This window comes from Tachypleus tridentatus, chromosome 8, assembly GCF_004210375.1.
Source record: "Tachypleus tridentatus isolate NWPU-2018 chromosome 8, ASM421037v1, whole genome shotgun sequence".
Lineage (NCBI taxonomy): Eukaryota > Metazoa > Arthropoda > Merostomata > Xiphosura > Limulidae > Tachypleus > Tachypleus tridentatus.
In genome coordinates this window covers 21022113-21037190 of record NC_134832.1, presented here as the reverse complement: position 1 = coordinate 21037190, position 15078 = coordinate 21022113, and the positions used below count along the sequence as shown (strand labels likewise).

Here is a 15078-nt window from a genome sequence, read left to right as displayed (position 1 = left end):
CAACCAACCTTGAATTATCAGTTCGGACACGCTAACTATTCGGCCATGCCAAAACTATGGTCAGTGAAACTGAAGCTAGTAAGTATTTGGGTTTTATTGTTTTTGAAGTTGCGTGTTTTGTCTTTTTCTTTTCACATTCTATCAAACCATCATATGCTGAAAACACACACACGTTTCTGTGGTTGACAAGTAATCCTCAGATACCAAAGGTTTTAACTGAAAAATGTTGATTACAAAAGATGCTGCTAATTCTCCTATTACAAAATATCAAGCATACGTCAGTGAAAGTATATTTTATTATAACTGTGATTTGACACGCTAATGCGAAAATGAACAAACAACGTTAAGATTTTGTAACTATGTTTGTAATAAAAGAATTAAACCCACCGGCAGCTCATTAATTTAGCTGTTACTTTTCATTTTGTTTTAAACATGTTCAAAGAGAAAGTAACATAAAAACCAAAAATAGTAAATCGAGAATAAACTCAACGTAGAGTAAAATTTCTTTACGCTGTGGAACATTTTTGATCCACGCAGTACACTAAACTTCTAACATATGCGTACGAACGTATGTACTCCATGTAACTTATATAAATGCAAAGCTTTTTAACATCAAAGCTTGTCGAAAGCTTTGAGAACAGAAGTGCTTGTAAAAGTAAACAACTATAGCAGTAAAAATACGTTTGTTTGGATGAGTTGTTTTAAGGCTGTTGTATAGCCAAACTATTTTTCCAAGAGTAATTATATAACAATGTAACTCAACTTGCTGTGCCTTGTATTACACAATGACATTTTCTACCGTCTTTGGTTTCTTGTCTTATCTCTTGAAGTTTTGATCATTTACTTTACTAGTATATTGTAACCAATAGATGCTTATCATTTTTAAATAAACGCTGAACCGCAGGTTCATTGCTAGATGTATACATTTATATAGAAATAGGTAAATTACCGATGGCTGACAAGAACACTTCACCTCAGACAAACACCTAACCTCGAACAAAATAGATGAAGACCTTTAATCTGAAATGGTATCTACTCGATTAAAGCGACATCAGATGAAGGTTTCAATATGAACTAATTTAATCAAATTAAAAGTCAGCCTTTATTGGAAAGGGTTATCAATAGCCCCATATTGAAATGCCCCCATTTTTCTCTGTTTAAAGGAACAAGTTTCTGTCACGACTTCCAAGCCTTTAATGGATGGTAAACGTTTCAGTATTTGCAATTATGTTCCAAGTCTGAACGATAATTATGGCGTATGATGTGACTGGTTCTAACGAACGCGTAATCATTACAAACAAACAAAGTCTGATAAGGCTTAACTCCAGGCTAAACATTCAGCGATGTTTAAAAGCAACGAAGACATCTTGGCAGGAATGTTCAAGTATAAATATTTCTAAGTACACTGGGTTTGTTTACAAGAAAATATTTTGTGTGTGTGTGTCATTTACCTCATATTTATGGTAGAACCTCCCAGAATTATCTCATGAGGAAGCTAATCTTATGATATTCCTTAGAATCACGCTCTATTGCTGCCTAAGTTTTCTTCTGTAAAATTATAAAAAACGATTACATGCAATTTCCTGGTTGTAATTTACGTGTTAACAAAAATATTACATAAGATAATGTAATTTACACGTCCTCTTATGCTCGAAAAAGAGTAAGTGGTTTTACTTTAACACTCCTACGAAAAGACGTTTCTAGTCCTGATTTCTCCAAGCCCGTTCCCCTGGCTGTGGTTTCGCTAGATAGTAAATTGGGACAGTGGGAATCTCGTTAATCCATTCATTAATGGATTTAAATGGCAATTTCATTTAAATACAAAATTATTAGCCTAATATTAATAACCTTTCAAGTTACTCTGACGCCTATTAGCCCCCACTTTTCGTAGGAGTGTTAACATTATAAAATAATATTTTACTTTATTTACTCAAACAGTTTGATAACGGACAAAAGCGAAAAAGAGAGCAAAAATTATTATCTACAGTTCACTGGAATTATGTTTTCATTTATGTAATTAAACATGGATGTTTTCAAACTGTGTGTGTTAAAATTTCTTTTATCTATTCTCGTGATGGATTGGCATGATTGATATATGTTCAACTGTGTTATTGCTAAAGTGCCAACTGCGATTTTACGCCGTTAGTATAATGTGTCTATTTATGTAAGTCACATATTTATTTATTTTTCCTGAATCGTTCCTTAAACATTTACCAGCTCATCTTTCAGTGCAAGTTTTATATCAGTTGCTCAGTAAAGCAGTTCTCCAATAAACTGGGACATCAAGTGTTTACAAAGTCATAGGATTTTTCAGGTCATTCAGTACGAGTAATGTATTAATTCTTTGTTCATTTGAAGAAGGTCAAAACATTGTTTCCTGCTTTATCAGTAAAAGTGTTAATACCCATACCACCGTCCTGGGATACATTTTTACTTCAAGTGTTTTTCTTCTCATCACGATTATATTAAGAAGTACAAGTGAAAAAGTTACAGCTTAACACTAAAACGTTTGTATGTCAGCATATAACAGTAACATCAATGAAATTACAGAACTTTTTATGAACAATTTTTCACATACAAACCCATTTTACGAAGAAAAAACTGCTTTCCGTAGTAACTAAATTTTTATTTCAATATATATTAGCAACATATATATAGTGATTCAAAATTATCTTTCCTATTATAAAAGTTAATATTAAATAACTAAAGAAAACCATGCACTTTTCAACACATTGTATCCCAACTCGAGAGTTTAATGTTTTTCTCTTTTGTAAGAAGCGTTACCCCATGAAATGGCAACCAAGCAAGAAAAGGCTCAATGCGATGGATTGTTTGGGATAGATCAATTCATTGGCCCACACGTTCACCAGACATCATTCCATTATTTCATATTTGGGAGTATGTTAAGGACATCGTGTATAGCAAGCACACTTGTATCAAACATTACGAAGCTAAAGACAAGGATAAAGGATAGCATGGCTACTATAAAGTTGTCATGTTGCAGCGAACGTAAACTAAAATCTAATATCGGTTAAATGTGCTGAAAGCCACTAATGGTACACACGTAAAAGTCTAATGACATGTCATTAAACATTTTTGAGTTAGGTTGATATTGAAAACTGTATGGTTGTATTTCTTTAGTTATCTAATTATTAAGCTTTAAAGTTGGAAAGATAATTATGGGCAGCACTGTATATGACTTTTTTATGTTAAATGAACAAAACTAGAGAGCTTAAGTAAAAAAAAATAATTACAAAACAGTTAAACTGTAAATGCTTCATAAATTATAAAATAAGCGCGTGATCTGCCTTGCAAATAGCACCACTGAAAGTAAGTACTCTTGCAATATAAGGAAATACTTACTGTGACAGTAGCTGAGCTATGATAAAACAACACATGTTTCATAACCAAGCAGATATTATTAACAATAGTATAATATGAAATGTAAATAAGTGAAAGTCTTATGGTTTGGTTTGGTTTGAATTTCGCGCAAAGCTACACGAGGGTTATCTGCGCTAGCCGTTCCTAAATTGGCAGTGTAAGACTAGAGGGAAGGCAGCTTGTCATCACTACCAATCGCTAACTCTTGAGCTACTCTTTTACCAATTAGTAGTGGGATTGACCGTCACACTTTAACGCCCTCACGGCTGAAAGGGCTAGCATGTTTGGTGTGACGGGATTCGAACCCACGACACACGGATTACGAGTCGAGTGCCTTAACCACCTGGCCATGCCGGGCCAAACGTCTTATGCGACTTTTCACTTTCAAATTTAATATTTTTATTGTGAATACGAAGATCTAAGATGGAAGTTGATTGTTTTATCGATATCCAACAGTGAATGTAATGTTGCAATATCTACTGTCAAGAATATTTAGAAACTCTTAACACACTGAGCTTCTCTGCAGACAGTAAAAGTATTGTACACATATAATCTACAAGAAACTGGCTTTATTTAGGAAGGATATTCTTCAAGCCTATGTTGACACAGGAAAAAAATTAACAAGTGAGGGGAATAATTTAGATTCCATAGCTTTAGCATCAACTTGGTTCATATCCATGGCTGCTTAATAGAACGTAAGATATTGTATCTTGACAAAACACAAAACTGTCTTTGTTAATGTAATCACTTTTAATTAACCTTTGTAACAACTATAAATCTCGCCAGTTTATGGCTACATGTACCTAAATCAGTGTGTGTGTGTGTTTCGTATAGCAAAGCCACGAAGGGCTATCTGCTCAGCCCACCGAGGGGGAATCGAACCCCTGATTTTAGACCTAAATCAGACACAAGAGTTTAACGGGACACTTATCTTTACGAATCATATAATCCATACATGATAGCAGAATGAGAACTAAATCGTTTCTCTTACGGTAATAATTTTCAGTTAATACTATTTTTAACTTATTATTAAAGATATTTTTAATTTATCTTTTCCTGTTGTAGATGGATGTTGTCTAGTTTCACAAGTTTCGTTTTATCATTAGTTTTACTTAAAATACTTACACTATTTCCTTTATCGGGTTTTATAATTACTACATATTCGTTTGTACTTAAACTTTTATGCTGTATTGTTTTTGCTGTTCTAACGTATTATGCAGCTGAGATAAGTTAGAGGTTTTAACTGTAGGTTAATATGACGTATTTCGTGTGGTAATTTACTACTCATCAGAAAATGAGTGATTATAGTAGTAGAGTTGATATTATTTTAATTTAGTTTTTCGTCTTCAGAAAATAGACCTAGGAAAAAAGCTAATATCAAGTGCCTTAGTTTGTCTCAAATAGCCTATGTGCAGTATTTAAATCTATTATAGACTGATGGTTTAGTTTGCCCCAGGGATATTTTCAGGAATCTAAGTTTGATCGTTACTGAGAAGAAGGAGGAGAAAGGCGAAAACATACCATATTAACATGAGCTGTGGCAGTGGTTCATAATAGGGATCGCTCATTTGTCCTTCTGTGTCATTGTCTAATATTGTTCCGCCAACCTACAGCAAAACTGGCTTTGACTATCGTAACAAAATCTGGGCAATATTACTAAACCCATCATTGCGCATTATGGAGGGTGTTTCAATTTGTTTTTGACTACCTGGCAAACAACAACAGCTGTATAATCATTGACACCCACTCATTTTAATGTAGTTTGTGGCTTACATGGAGCTCCATAATCTACTATATGCATATGTATATAGCTACATACACGCTGTGAATGTAACGCAATGTTTATATGGCAGGCATGAAACATGTACCACAGCGATTATTAACTGATTGTTGCAACCGTGTTGATGTTGCGTGTTATCTGTGTGTGTGTGTATGTATATGTATATGTATAGGGTTATTGCCCTTAAGGATAATAGCTGCTAACAGGATCATGCTAACAATTGCATGATCGATTTCAGCTGTGTTATTAAACACTTGAAACATTGTGAAAAACGTCTAGGCTGTCTCTAGCAACAAAAATATTTAAACCGTAGTTTAAAAGACAGCACCAAGCTCAGTATCGAGCATCAGATCGGCAATCACGCGATGGCTGATGGCAAATATGGAATTATGGTTAACACTGCGAGACTGAGAATGTAATTAATACTGAAAATGGAGTAGCCATCCTTGAAGCTGTCTATAAGAAGTGTCAAGAATGGTGGAAGTAGAAGATGGTGAATATTTTGGGGATTCTAGGTGAAAGTGAAGCAGAAAGTTGAAGCTATATATTTTATTTAGAAAATATTTAGTTTCAAATAAAGCATGCAGAAGCAACAGCTCACCAGAATTTAAGGCCGTGGTAGAGGTAGATGGTCACAGAAATGTAACGATCCAATTCCCATCAGAAATTGAGAGGTAACGGCATATTAATATAATCGATTCATAATTGTTTGTTTGTTTGTTTTTAAATTTTGCGCAAAGCTACACGAAGGCTTTTTGTGTTAGACGTCTCTAATTTAGCAGTGAAAGACTAGAGGGAAGGCAACTAGTCACCACCATCCACCGCCAACTCTTGGGCTATCCTTTCACCAACGAGTAGTGGGATTTACTGTCACATTATAATGTTCCCACGACTAAAGGGACATTTTTTAATTGATAAGTAACACATTTTTGACTTTCTAGTGTTCAGAATATTACTCTAAGAGGTAATCTGATTAGTTGCAGCAGAAATATAACAGGACTTACTATGGATAGTGGAGAGAATGAAGGGGAAATATAGACATTTTAGTAAGATTTACAAGAAATGACTGCCCCTTTACAGAAAATGTGATCTGTGGATCTAATGAGAGTAAAGATTTTTATGAACCATACTTAATGTTTCTTTTAGGAGAGTGTGTGTGTGAGTCTTGCCTGACTTTTAAAAATAACTTTTAATTATCTTTCAACAAATTTTACATTTTTTATGATAATTTTCTTAGTCAGTCAACTAGTTTTTATGTGCAGGGATAAAACTGAAATTAAATGTAAGAACGAAACGAACACAGCTCAGTCTGTGTCTGTTCGCCCCATGAAGCCCCCATGGTGACGTAAAAGACGAACAGAATTTTTTATTTGATTCGAGTGGAAATGACGTCAGAAACGTTTATGCGTATTTTATAAACATGCGTACTGGCATTGTGGTGTCAGTATAAAAATCCATCAAACGCTGTCATGTCTACGGACAAACAAGACTAACTTTATAGAATAGACAAGTTGACCGCAAATTTTGTAAAACTAAATTGTTTTTATTAACCTTATTTTGGAAGGGTAGTTAGGTATGATAAAATGTTTCTGACGTTTATCACACATATATGCCTGCGATAGTTTTATTATCTTGAAATTTTTAGATGTGCACTGTGTTTTTCTTATAGCAAAGCCACATCGTGCTATCTGCTCAGTCCACCAAGGGGAATCGAACCCCTGATTTTAGCGTTGTAAATCCGGAGACATACCGCTGTACTAGTGGGGGGCTCGATGTGCACTGAATCCGAAAGTAATATTAATTTTTCTTCATAAAGTACTGATTTTTCAGAAAAACGTCATATGTACTTCATAAGTGAATTACTTGCAGTGAAATCGGGTCACATTTTTTTTATGTCTAAAACGTTTATAACCACTGGCTATGGACTTCTCTCGACCAATCGCGACGTAAGAGTCTTATCGATTGTCCCATGAGGAAGGCACCGTTAGTATATAAACAGTTAACAAGCCCTATGACGTGTAGTTATTTTTCTTCTCAATATTGCATGTTTTCTGCTATGGCAACAAGAAGTTGTTCAAATAACTCAAACATATTCTTTTATAATTGTGGTACATTTGTTGTAACGAAACAAAGGAAAAAACATTACAGAATTTGTCAAAAAGCGTATAACGCGTTTATTGGAATAAAATTTTGGAAGCAAGACAGTTCATGAGCTCTGCACAAAGTTTGCACTGATTTTGTTGAAAAGTTCAGAAAAGTGACTAATGTAAGAACAAAGTCTTGACCTTTTCAATTTTTAATGGTCTGGCGTGAATTTTAAAACCACGGAGATGACTTATTTTTAAGTCATCAACACTTTAAGTGTTGTGAAAGGCTACAACACGTGAATAAAAAGTAAATTTCTTATCCAAACCTGCAGTCTTCTATAAGACCTTCTGCTCATGGACCTGATGTACCTTATCTCATCCACCAGAGACTCTATGTACAATTTCATCTGATTGTGAATGTATGTCAACAAAAATGATGATAGCGATTGTTTTCAAACTGAAACGGCTTGTGAATCACAACTTTTCACACAAGGTAAACTTAATGATTTGATGATAGATTTGGGTCTTCCAGATGATTCTTTAGATATTTTGTGGACCAGACTTTGGACTAAGAACTTACTTTTTCGAGGGACATCATTTTACTGATACAAAAATAGTGAGAAAGAGTTTAAACCATACTTTTCGCAAGAAGGTTCGCTGGTTTAATGAAATATTGTTGCTGAATTAACATCAATGACAACTGTTCATTGGTTTCTCTAAAAGACATTTCTAAGGTATTCTCCTTCACAATGGTAACATATATGCATGTGTTTATATTACTCATTCGATTCTCTTGAAGAAACCGTACAAGAATTTTGAACTTCTTCTTGATAATGTCAAATACAAAGAACACAGTTGGCTACTTTGTGGAGACTTAAAAGTTCTTTGTATGTTGTTCAGTCAACAATCCGGTTATACAAAGTTTCCATGTTGTTGTTTTTTGTGAATGGGTGCACGAAATCAGCACTAAATAAAGAAGCAATGACCACGCAGAGTCAGCCTAATGAAGCAGCTTGTGAAGGCCTAAAACAAAGATGATGGCTGTTTCAAGTATGAATGTGGGCTATTCTCAGATCTTTAAGGAGCGAAACTAAAAACAGGATATTTCTTGGGATCCAGATTAGGAATTTGATTTTGGACGACCAGTAGAAAGGACAATGAGGAAAGTTGAAAAAAAAAAAGCATGGAGTACCTTTAAAGATGTTATTGACAAATTGTTAAAGAAACAACAGTGACCCAAACTACGATAATAATGGTAATAACATGATAGATAAATTCAAAGAGTTAGGTTGTAATATCAGTTGAAAGTTCATTTCGTACCCTCAGATGTTGACTATTTCCTTGAAAATTCTGGTGCCATCAGCAAAGAATAAGGGAAGTTTCTTCAAGAGATTAAGGAAATTGAGAGGAGGTATCAGGGAAGGTGGAACATCAGCATGATGTCCGATTACTATTGATCATTGGAAGGAGCTGCTAGATACTTAATATATAAAATACATAGTTTTGAAACCAAAAGACATAATTACATTAAAAAATGAATGAATGAGGATGCATATTCGTTTGACATAAATGTAATGTTCTTCCTTAATTTTCAGTTTATTTGTATTTTTGTTCACGAACATAACAATTAGAAACGTTTATTGTGGTAAGTGAAATAATAACTTGTTCTAAGTAAGAATTTTCTTCCCAATTTGTAAAAAATTCTTACGTGACAGAAAGAGAAAAATATTATTTTCGATGTCTGCGTAGCTAAATTAGTTAAAATGCATTATTAAAACTAGAATAACTTTTCTGAAGTTTGCATTCGCAGGCCTGTGTTGTGTACTTTAAAGTAAAATCTCTAGAAAAATAAAAATAATTCTGACTGACAATTAGAAGGAGCAAAATATATGCAACAGTAGCGACAGACTGAGACTCCACATGAAAGAAAAGCACACATTGACAGTTAATGTAAGAGACGAGCTGCTCTTTTTAAAGCCGAAACCAGGCAAGACTTGTAATTTCACATGGACATTTGACATGCAGAGCGCCATTTGCAAGAAACGCTAAGTACATGAGACCTTCGTTTGATCCTTTTTGTTTAAAAATAGCTAAACATCGGGCCAATGCTCAAGTAATACTTGAGCAACGGCGAGTAAGAACGGCTAGTATTTTATAATAATTTCCTTCCTTTTAGTTCATTTTAATAACAATGTAACATAGTACCGAACTATCCATGGTATAGTGCACATTCTTTAATTCTTGTTGAAAAATTAATTTTTCTGTTTTATTTGTTTTATATATCAACTAGTTTTACTAAAGTACATTGTTCATGTTAATGTGTTTACTACAGGTATGTAGTACTCAAGATATGATTTATTAAATTGAAATAATCTTTCCTGTTTTTCATTCTCCTTGATATTTTATACTTACATATTTCTTAGATTATGTTTCACACCGTTCGTCCACATCATTTCCACACACTGAGAGCATGCTTTTGTTATTGTACCAGTGTCTGATTCTAGCGTGTAACTCTGATAACCTTCGTAATTTGAGTAGCTAGGCTTTGCTTCTTCAACATTGAACTGTAAATTCATATATTAAGCATGACAAATACGCTAAACCTATTTACAGGAATTCTAGTCACAGAATATAGATGGACAGATGTTAAGGTAATTTCCATGTCCCATGTACCAACGTGACAAATTGTTAAACTTGTGCCCAGTCCTATGAAGTAGCTTCACGGCGGCGACAAGATAGTTAGAAGAATTGGCTTGCTATGCGTTACATAAGTTATAATATCCAAGATATATCTTGACCTCCCGAAAATATCTGCTAATCATTTATACATGCAAGTATGTAACACACGCTTTAAAGTTAAATAGTAGAAGAATATTAAATCGAATACTTACAAGCATCTAGCAATTTATCGAAACACAAAAGAGACTTAGAAATTTTCAGAATTAATTGAAAGAATTGCGTTGCTTTGATGTGACTTGTATTTTGGACCAGTTTACAGATCACCTGGTGGACCCTCGTGTACCATCAGTGGGCCTCCGACCACATCTGAGAACCACTGACATAGTAGACTACCAACTTATGTTTTAGTTTCGTAGAAACTTTGTAATACCTACTTCATGCAGTTTGTAATATTTATTGTTCAAGATTCTACAAGTTTACATGTATGTTCTCGTGTCTTTTACTAAATGAAAAGCATTACACCATTTGCAACATTTGTAACGAATCAGAAAGTTTTTCTGTCTAGTTTTTTGATTTGTCTCATTTATTCAACTATATTACTGTTTTATACTTCAGATAAACTACAAACAGTTCTGTTCCGATAACAACGACAGTTTAAGTTGGTAAATCGGGAGTATTGACTTATCAGCATTATTTTAGAAATAATTTTCTAGCTTTTATATGCGACTTAACTGTTTCACAATTTTATTACAAGAATGAAAAGAACAAAAAGTAATTAGATAAAATATTTTATTTAGCTACAATTATCTGAAGCAACATATTTAAATTTAAAACCTGGGAGAAAAAGAGATATTTATTTTTAAACATAACTAACAATAGTTTCTAATACCACAAACAGTTACACAGATGTTTTTAAGATTTTTTTGTTTTATAATTAAAGCTCAAAATATGGAACAAAAATGCATTTTCAATAACAATTTGTCTCATACCTAAAGCCCCTGAGTAACAAAATAACAAACACATATGCTAATATGGATGACCATGCTTTCCTCCACCAACATTTAATACACCATGAGAAGAAGACCATATAGTAGAATCACCACCTAATCCACTAACAGAATGACCACCATGAAATCCAGCAGCTTGACGACGACCGACAAAACCAGCACCAGACAAACCTCTACCAAAACCAGCAACAGGCAAACTACTGGTAAATCCAACACCAGAGTGACCACCGCCGATTTTGACCCCAGCTCTTCCACCAAAACTAGCACCTAACCCGCCCCTACCAAAACCAGCACTTATGTGGCCGCCACCCAAACCACCACCAAAACCAGCACCTGTGTGGCCGCCACCGAAGCCAGCTCTACGACTTCCGCCACCAAAACCTGCGCCTAACTGGCCAACACCTAAACCAGCCCCACGACCACCAACGCCGAAACCTGCACCTGAGTGGCCACCACCAAATCCAGCACCACGATGACGACCACCCAAACCAAAACCAGGTAGCCCACCGCCTAAAGCTACAGCAGGACGACCAATGAATCCTGATCCTGCGTGAACAGGTTTAGAAGCTCGTGCACGATCTTGGGCTAAAATATTTTGAATAACGGCAACTGGGGGTTCTTCAGCTGAGAGAGTAACATCCGCTGGATTTTGATTGGCTGTTCCGGGCTCGTTGGTCTTAATATTAGCGACAAAGCCATTTCCATCAGCTTGGTATTGCACCCATCGGTAAACTCCCAAAGGGTCAGTGTATCCATAAGATCCACTTACAGCGCCGCTGCCATCACCACTTTCCCAACGACTGAGGGCTGTTCCTAACTCGTCTTGAACGTCGTAACCAAAATTATAGGGTTTAGGATATTCCTAAATAGAGAAATACATTATTGACATTCGCTGTTGAATTAGACAATTTGGTTTAAGGTAATATTGCAATATTTTATAAATGATAGAATTACTCGACAAAATTTTATACCATACAATAAGAAAAATCTCCGAATTGTTCAATAAAACATTTAAAATTCATTTTTGAATTAATATACAGTGTGAAATTCACGATGGACAAGGCACTTGTTAAAAAAGAAATATTCAAAACAATGATATTATTTTGATGTACAAAACCTCGTATTTCGAACTCAATAAAAGCTAAAATTTTATGACAAATTTATTATATTTGGGTTTAGGAATGTATTCCAGCGATATAGTCGTTGACTGCTATGTATCCAAGTAATGAAGATACTCGCTTGACAAGAAAATTTAGGAAAGATGTATATTTCATGATTTTAGTGAAAAATACCAAGTAAGTTACTTACGTCAAAATTAGCTTGATTTTGATAATCACCAGTCAAAGCTCGGCAACATCCAACACCAAAGGAAAGTACTAGTGCCTGAAAAATTAAAAATAGAGTTATATTTTCGAAATATATTTATATTTTGAATAAAGCATAATACGCAAATAATACGCAATTTTTGTTTACAATGCATCTCATTCATTCTTAGTTTTGTCGAGATAAAGCGTGCGAAAAAGGTTGGTCATTTATTAATTTCGCACAAAACTGTACGTAGGTTATCTGCGCTAGTTGTCCACAAAAGTGTACGAGGGTTATCTGCGCTAGTTGTCCCTAATTTAGAAGTGTAAGACCAGAAGAAAGGCAGCTAATCATCATCACCCACCACCAACTCTTGAGATACTTTCTTATCAACTCGTACTAGGATTTACCGTCACATGTTTGGTGTGGCGGGGAATCGAACCAGTGACCCTCAGCTTACAAGGAACATCCCCATTTTGTAAACTCTAATTCTCCATCTGAAAATATCTTTATGATCTTATAACAATACTTTACGTTAAGAGGGACCGTTAAATAGTCTTCAAAATGGCGACTAATTATAGTGGCATCACACCACCCATTCACCTACGTAGACACGTCAAACAATGTCAAAATGTAGTTATGATACTTTCCGTTGTATCGCGATTTTCTATCAACTTGATTATCTTGTGACTTGCTGATTTGGTTTTTCAAAAATCGTTTTAATATAACGCAGTCAATTTTGTAGAAAACCTTCGTTAGTCTATTATGCTTTATAAGGCTCACCATGGCCAAGTGGTTAAAACAATTGACTCGTAACCTAAAGGTCCCGGGCTCGAATCCCCATCTCATCAAACATGCTCGCCATTTCAGCCGTGTGGGACTTATAATGTGAAGTTCAATCCCACTATTCATTAGAAAAAGAGTAGTCCAATAGTTGGCGGCGGGTGGTGATGACTAGCTGCCTTCCCTTTAGTCTTACACTGATAAATTAGGGATGGCTAGCGCAGATAGCCCTCGTGTAGCTTTGTGCGAAATTTAAAAACAAACAAACAAACAATGATGGTCTATAATCACTCAAAAATGCATAAATTCAAATATTTTTTTCCTTAAAGTATACTTTTAAACTAATCTCATAATTAAAAGTATGAAAGCACGTTTCTGTATCACTTACGTGCTTAAAAAACTTCTTTGAAATACACACTGTAAACATTCTACACTTTCTAGTATTTTTTGGAAGTAGATGCAAGAAAATTGTGAACGAATATCTTCAAAGAAAGACGTAAAGATGATTTGAATAATTCAGAACAATCTCATGGAAACACAAAGTAACATTTCTGAACACCATATGCATTTGAAAGAAGACTCGGGCCTACGCAGTGTAAGCACTGTAAAAATCTACATGTCGTAAGGATTAAGTATGGAGCAAAATATAAGCATTTTGATATTATGTACCTTTGAAACACTTTGCAAACATTGTAAGTAGTAGCTACTGAGGTCAGACAATTAGTAAAGCAGACTTTATTGTTAATATTACCATGCATGAGAAAATTTGTATTATAAGTTATTTCAAGATAATGTAAATAACTTTTATTGTTATTTATTCAAATTGAAATCAGAGAGCTCATACAAGATAAAAAGTGCTTTTTTGAATTTGTTCACTATACGAAAAATGCTAGCACTACATGTATAATCTAGTCTTCAATTTTATGACAGTATAGCGAACTTTGGATCTTGAAATGAATATAACTTATTCTTTGATACATTGTTTAGGAAGAGTATTCATCATAAATAGAACATGATTTATTACGCATCATTGTATCACTGTTTCTTGAATTCATGTTTAATAGTCCTGAGTAGGAATTATGAAAGTTCAGAAAATTAACAAACAAAAATACTAGTGCTACTCATTTTGTGAAGCATCAAAATATTGAAACTTTGCAAACATACATACATACATATAATGGTGCCATCTAGTAGCACAGCAATGTGTCTGCGGACTTCCAACACTAGAAATCGGGTTTCGATACTCGTGGTAGGCACAGTATAGATAATCCTATATGTATCTTTGCACTTAGCAACAAATTGAACAAAAATATACAATTTTAGTTTCGTAAAAAAAATTTGCAATACCTTTTACATGCATTGTTTTGAAAACTGTGTCTGACACTTACCTCTAACAAGAACATCTCAGTGAATGGGAAATTCATATTGTCTCTGATTATGCTTGTAAAAAGGAAACTAAGTAAATCAAACCAACTTATATCAAGCGTTGGTCTTTACAACGCCTTATATACCCATCTGTTTACAGCAAGAGGATATCATAAATCTAAAAGGTAGGACGTCATTACTTGATGTCAAACTCTTGCGTGATTTTGTCAGCTAATTACACAAAACAAAACAAAACGAAACGAATACACTGAATCTCCTTCTCTTCACCAACGCCCTGGCCTCTTTTGGACTTCCTAGCCAACCAAAATTTGGTATCTACAGATTCTATAACATATGACACATCTGATTAAACAAAAACATCGAAAACTGTTACATTAAAAGTAGATCACGGCGTGAGGATGAAAAAGAGACACTTTCTACCTTGAGGCAAAACTGAGATGACCAACCACACCTTTTATGCCGAGAGCACACGTTAAGCACGTCGTGAGAAGAGTAAACCTTGTTGGAAATAATATAGTTTAGTAACACAATTCTTTTTTGTTTAAAAATAAAACATGAAAACGCGTATTTGTGTAATATGTTATTTAGCTTGTTCGTATCACATGGAGTTGATTTGATATTATACTCGGGTATAATTGACTTCATGGAAATAGAAACAAAAACAAACCTG

At 34.5% G+C, this 15078-nt stretch overlaps 1 protein-coding gene across 1 annotated transcript; it reads right to left on the bottom strand.

The window, feature by feature from the left end:
* Positions 1-10766: 10766 nt before the first annotated feature.
* On the bottom strand, positions 10767-14577 carry LOC143258641 (uncharacterized). Its single transcript, XM_076517895.1, has 3 exons — positions 14411-14577; positions 12243-12317; positions 10767-11796 (listed from the first exon to the last, which is right to left on the bottom strand). Exons 1-3 carry the CDS (start codon positions 14444-14446, stop codon positions 10954-10956), a joined length of 954 nt encoding a protein of 317 aa, XP_076374010.1. The 5' UTR covers positions 14447-14577; the 3' UTR covers positions 10767-10953.
* Positions 14578-15078: the final 501 nt, after the last annotated feature.

Excerpts from the sequence above, each read along its gene's own strand:
- LOC143258641 (XM_076517895.1), bottom strand. The coding sequence starts at position 14,446 with ATGAATTTCCCATTCACTGAGATGTTCTTGTTAGAG. Across the intron at positions 12,318-14,410 it reads CTGAGATGTTCTTGTTAGAG|GCACTAGTACTTTCCTTTGG; the intron begins GTAAGTGTCAGA and ends TTAATTTTTCAG. Across the intron at positions 11,797-12,242 it reads AAAATCAAGCTAATTTTGAC|GAATATCCTAAACCCTATAA; the intron begins GTAAGTAACTTA and ends TTCTCTATTTAG.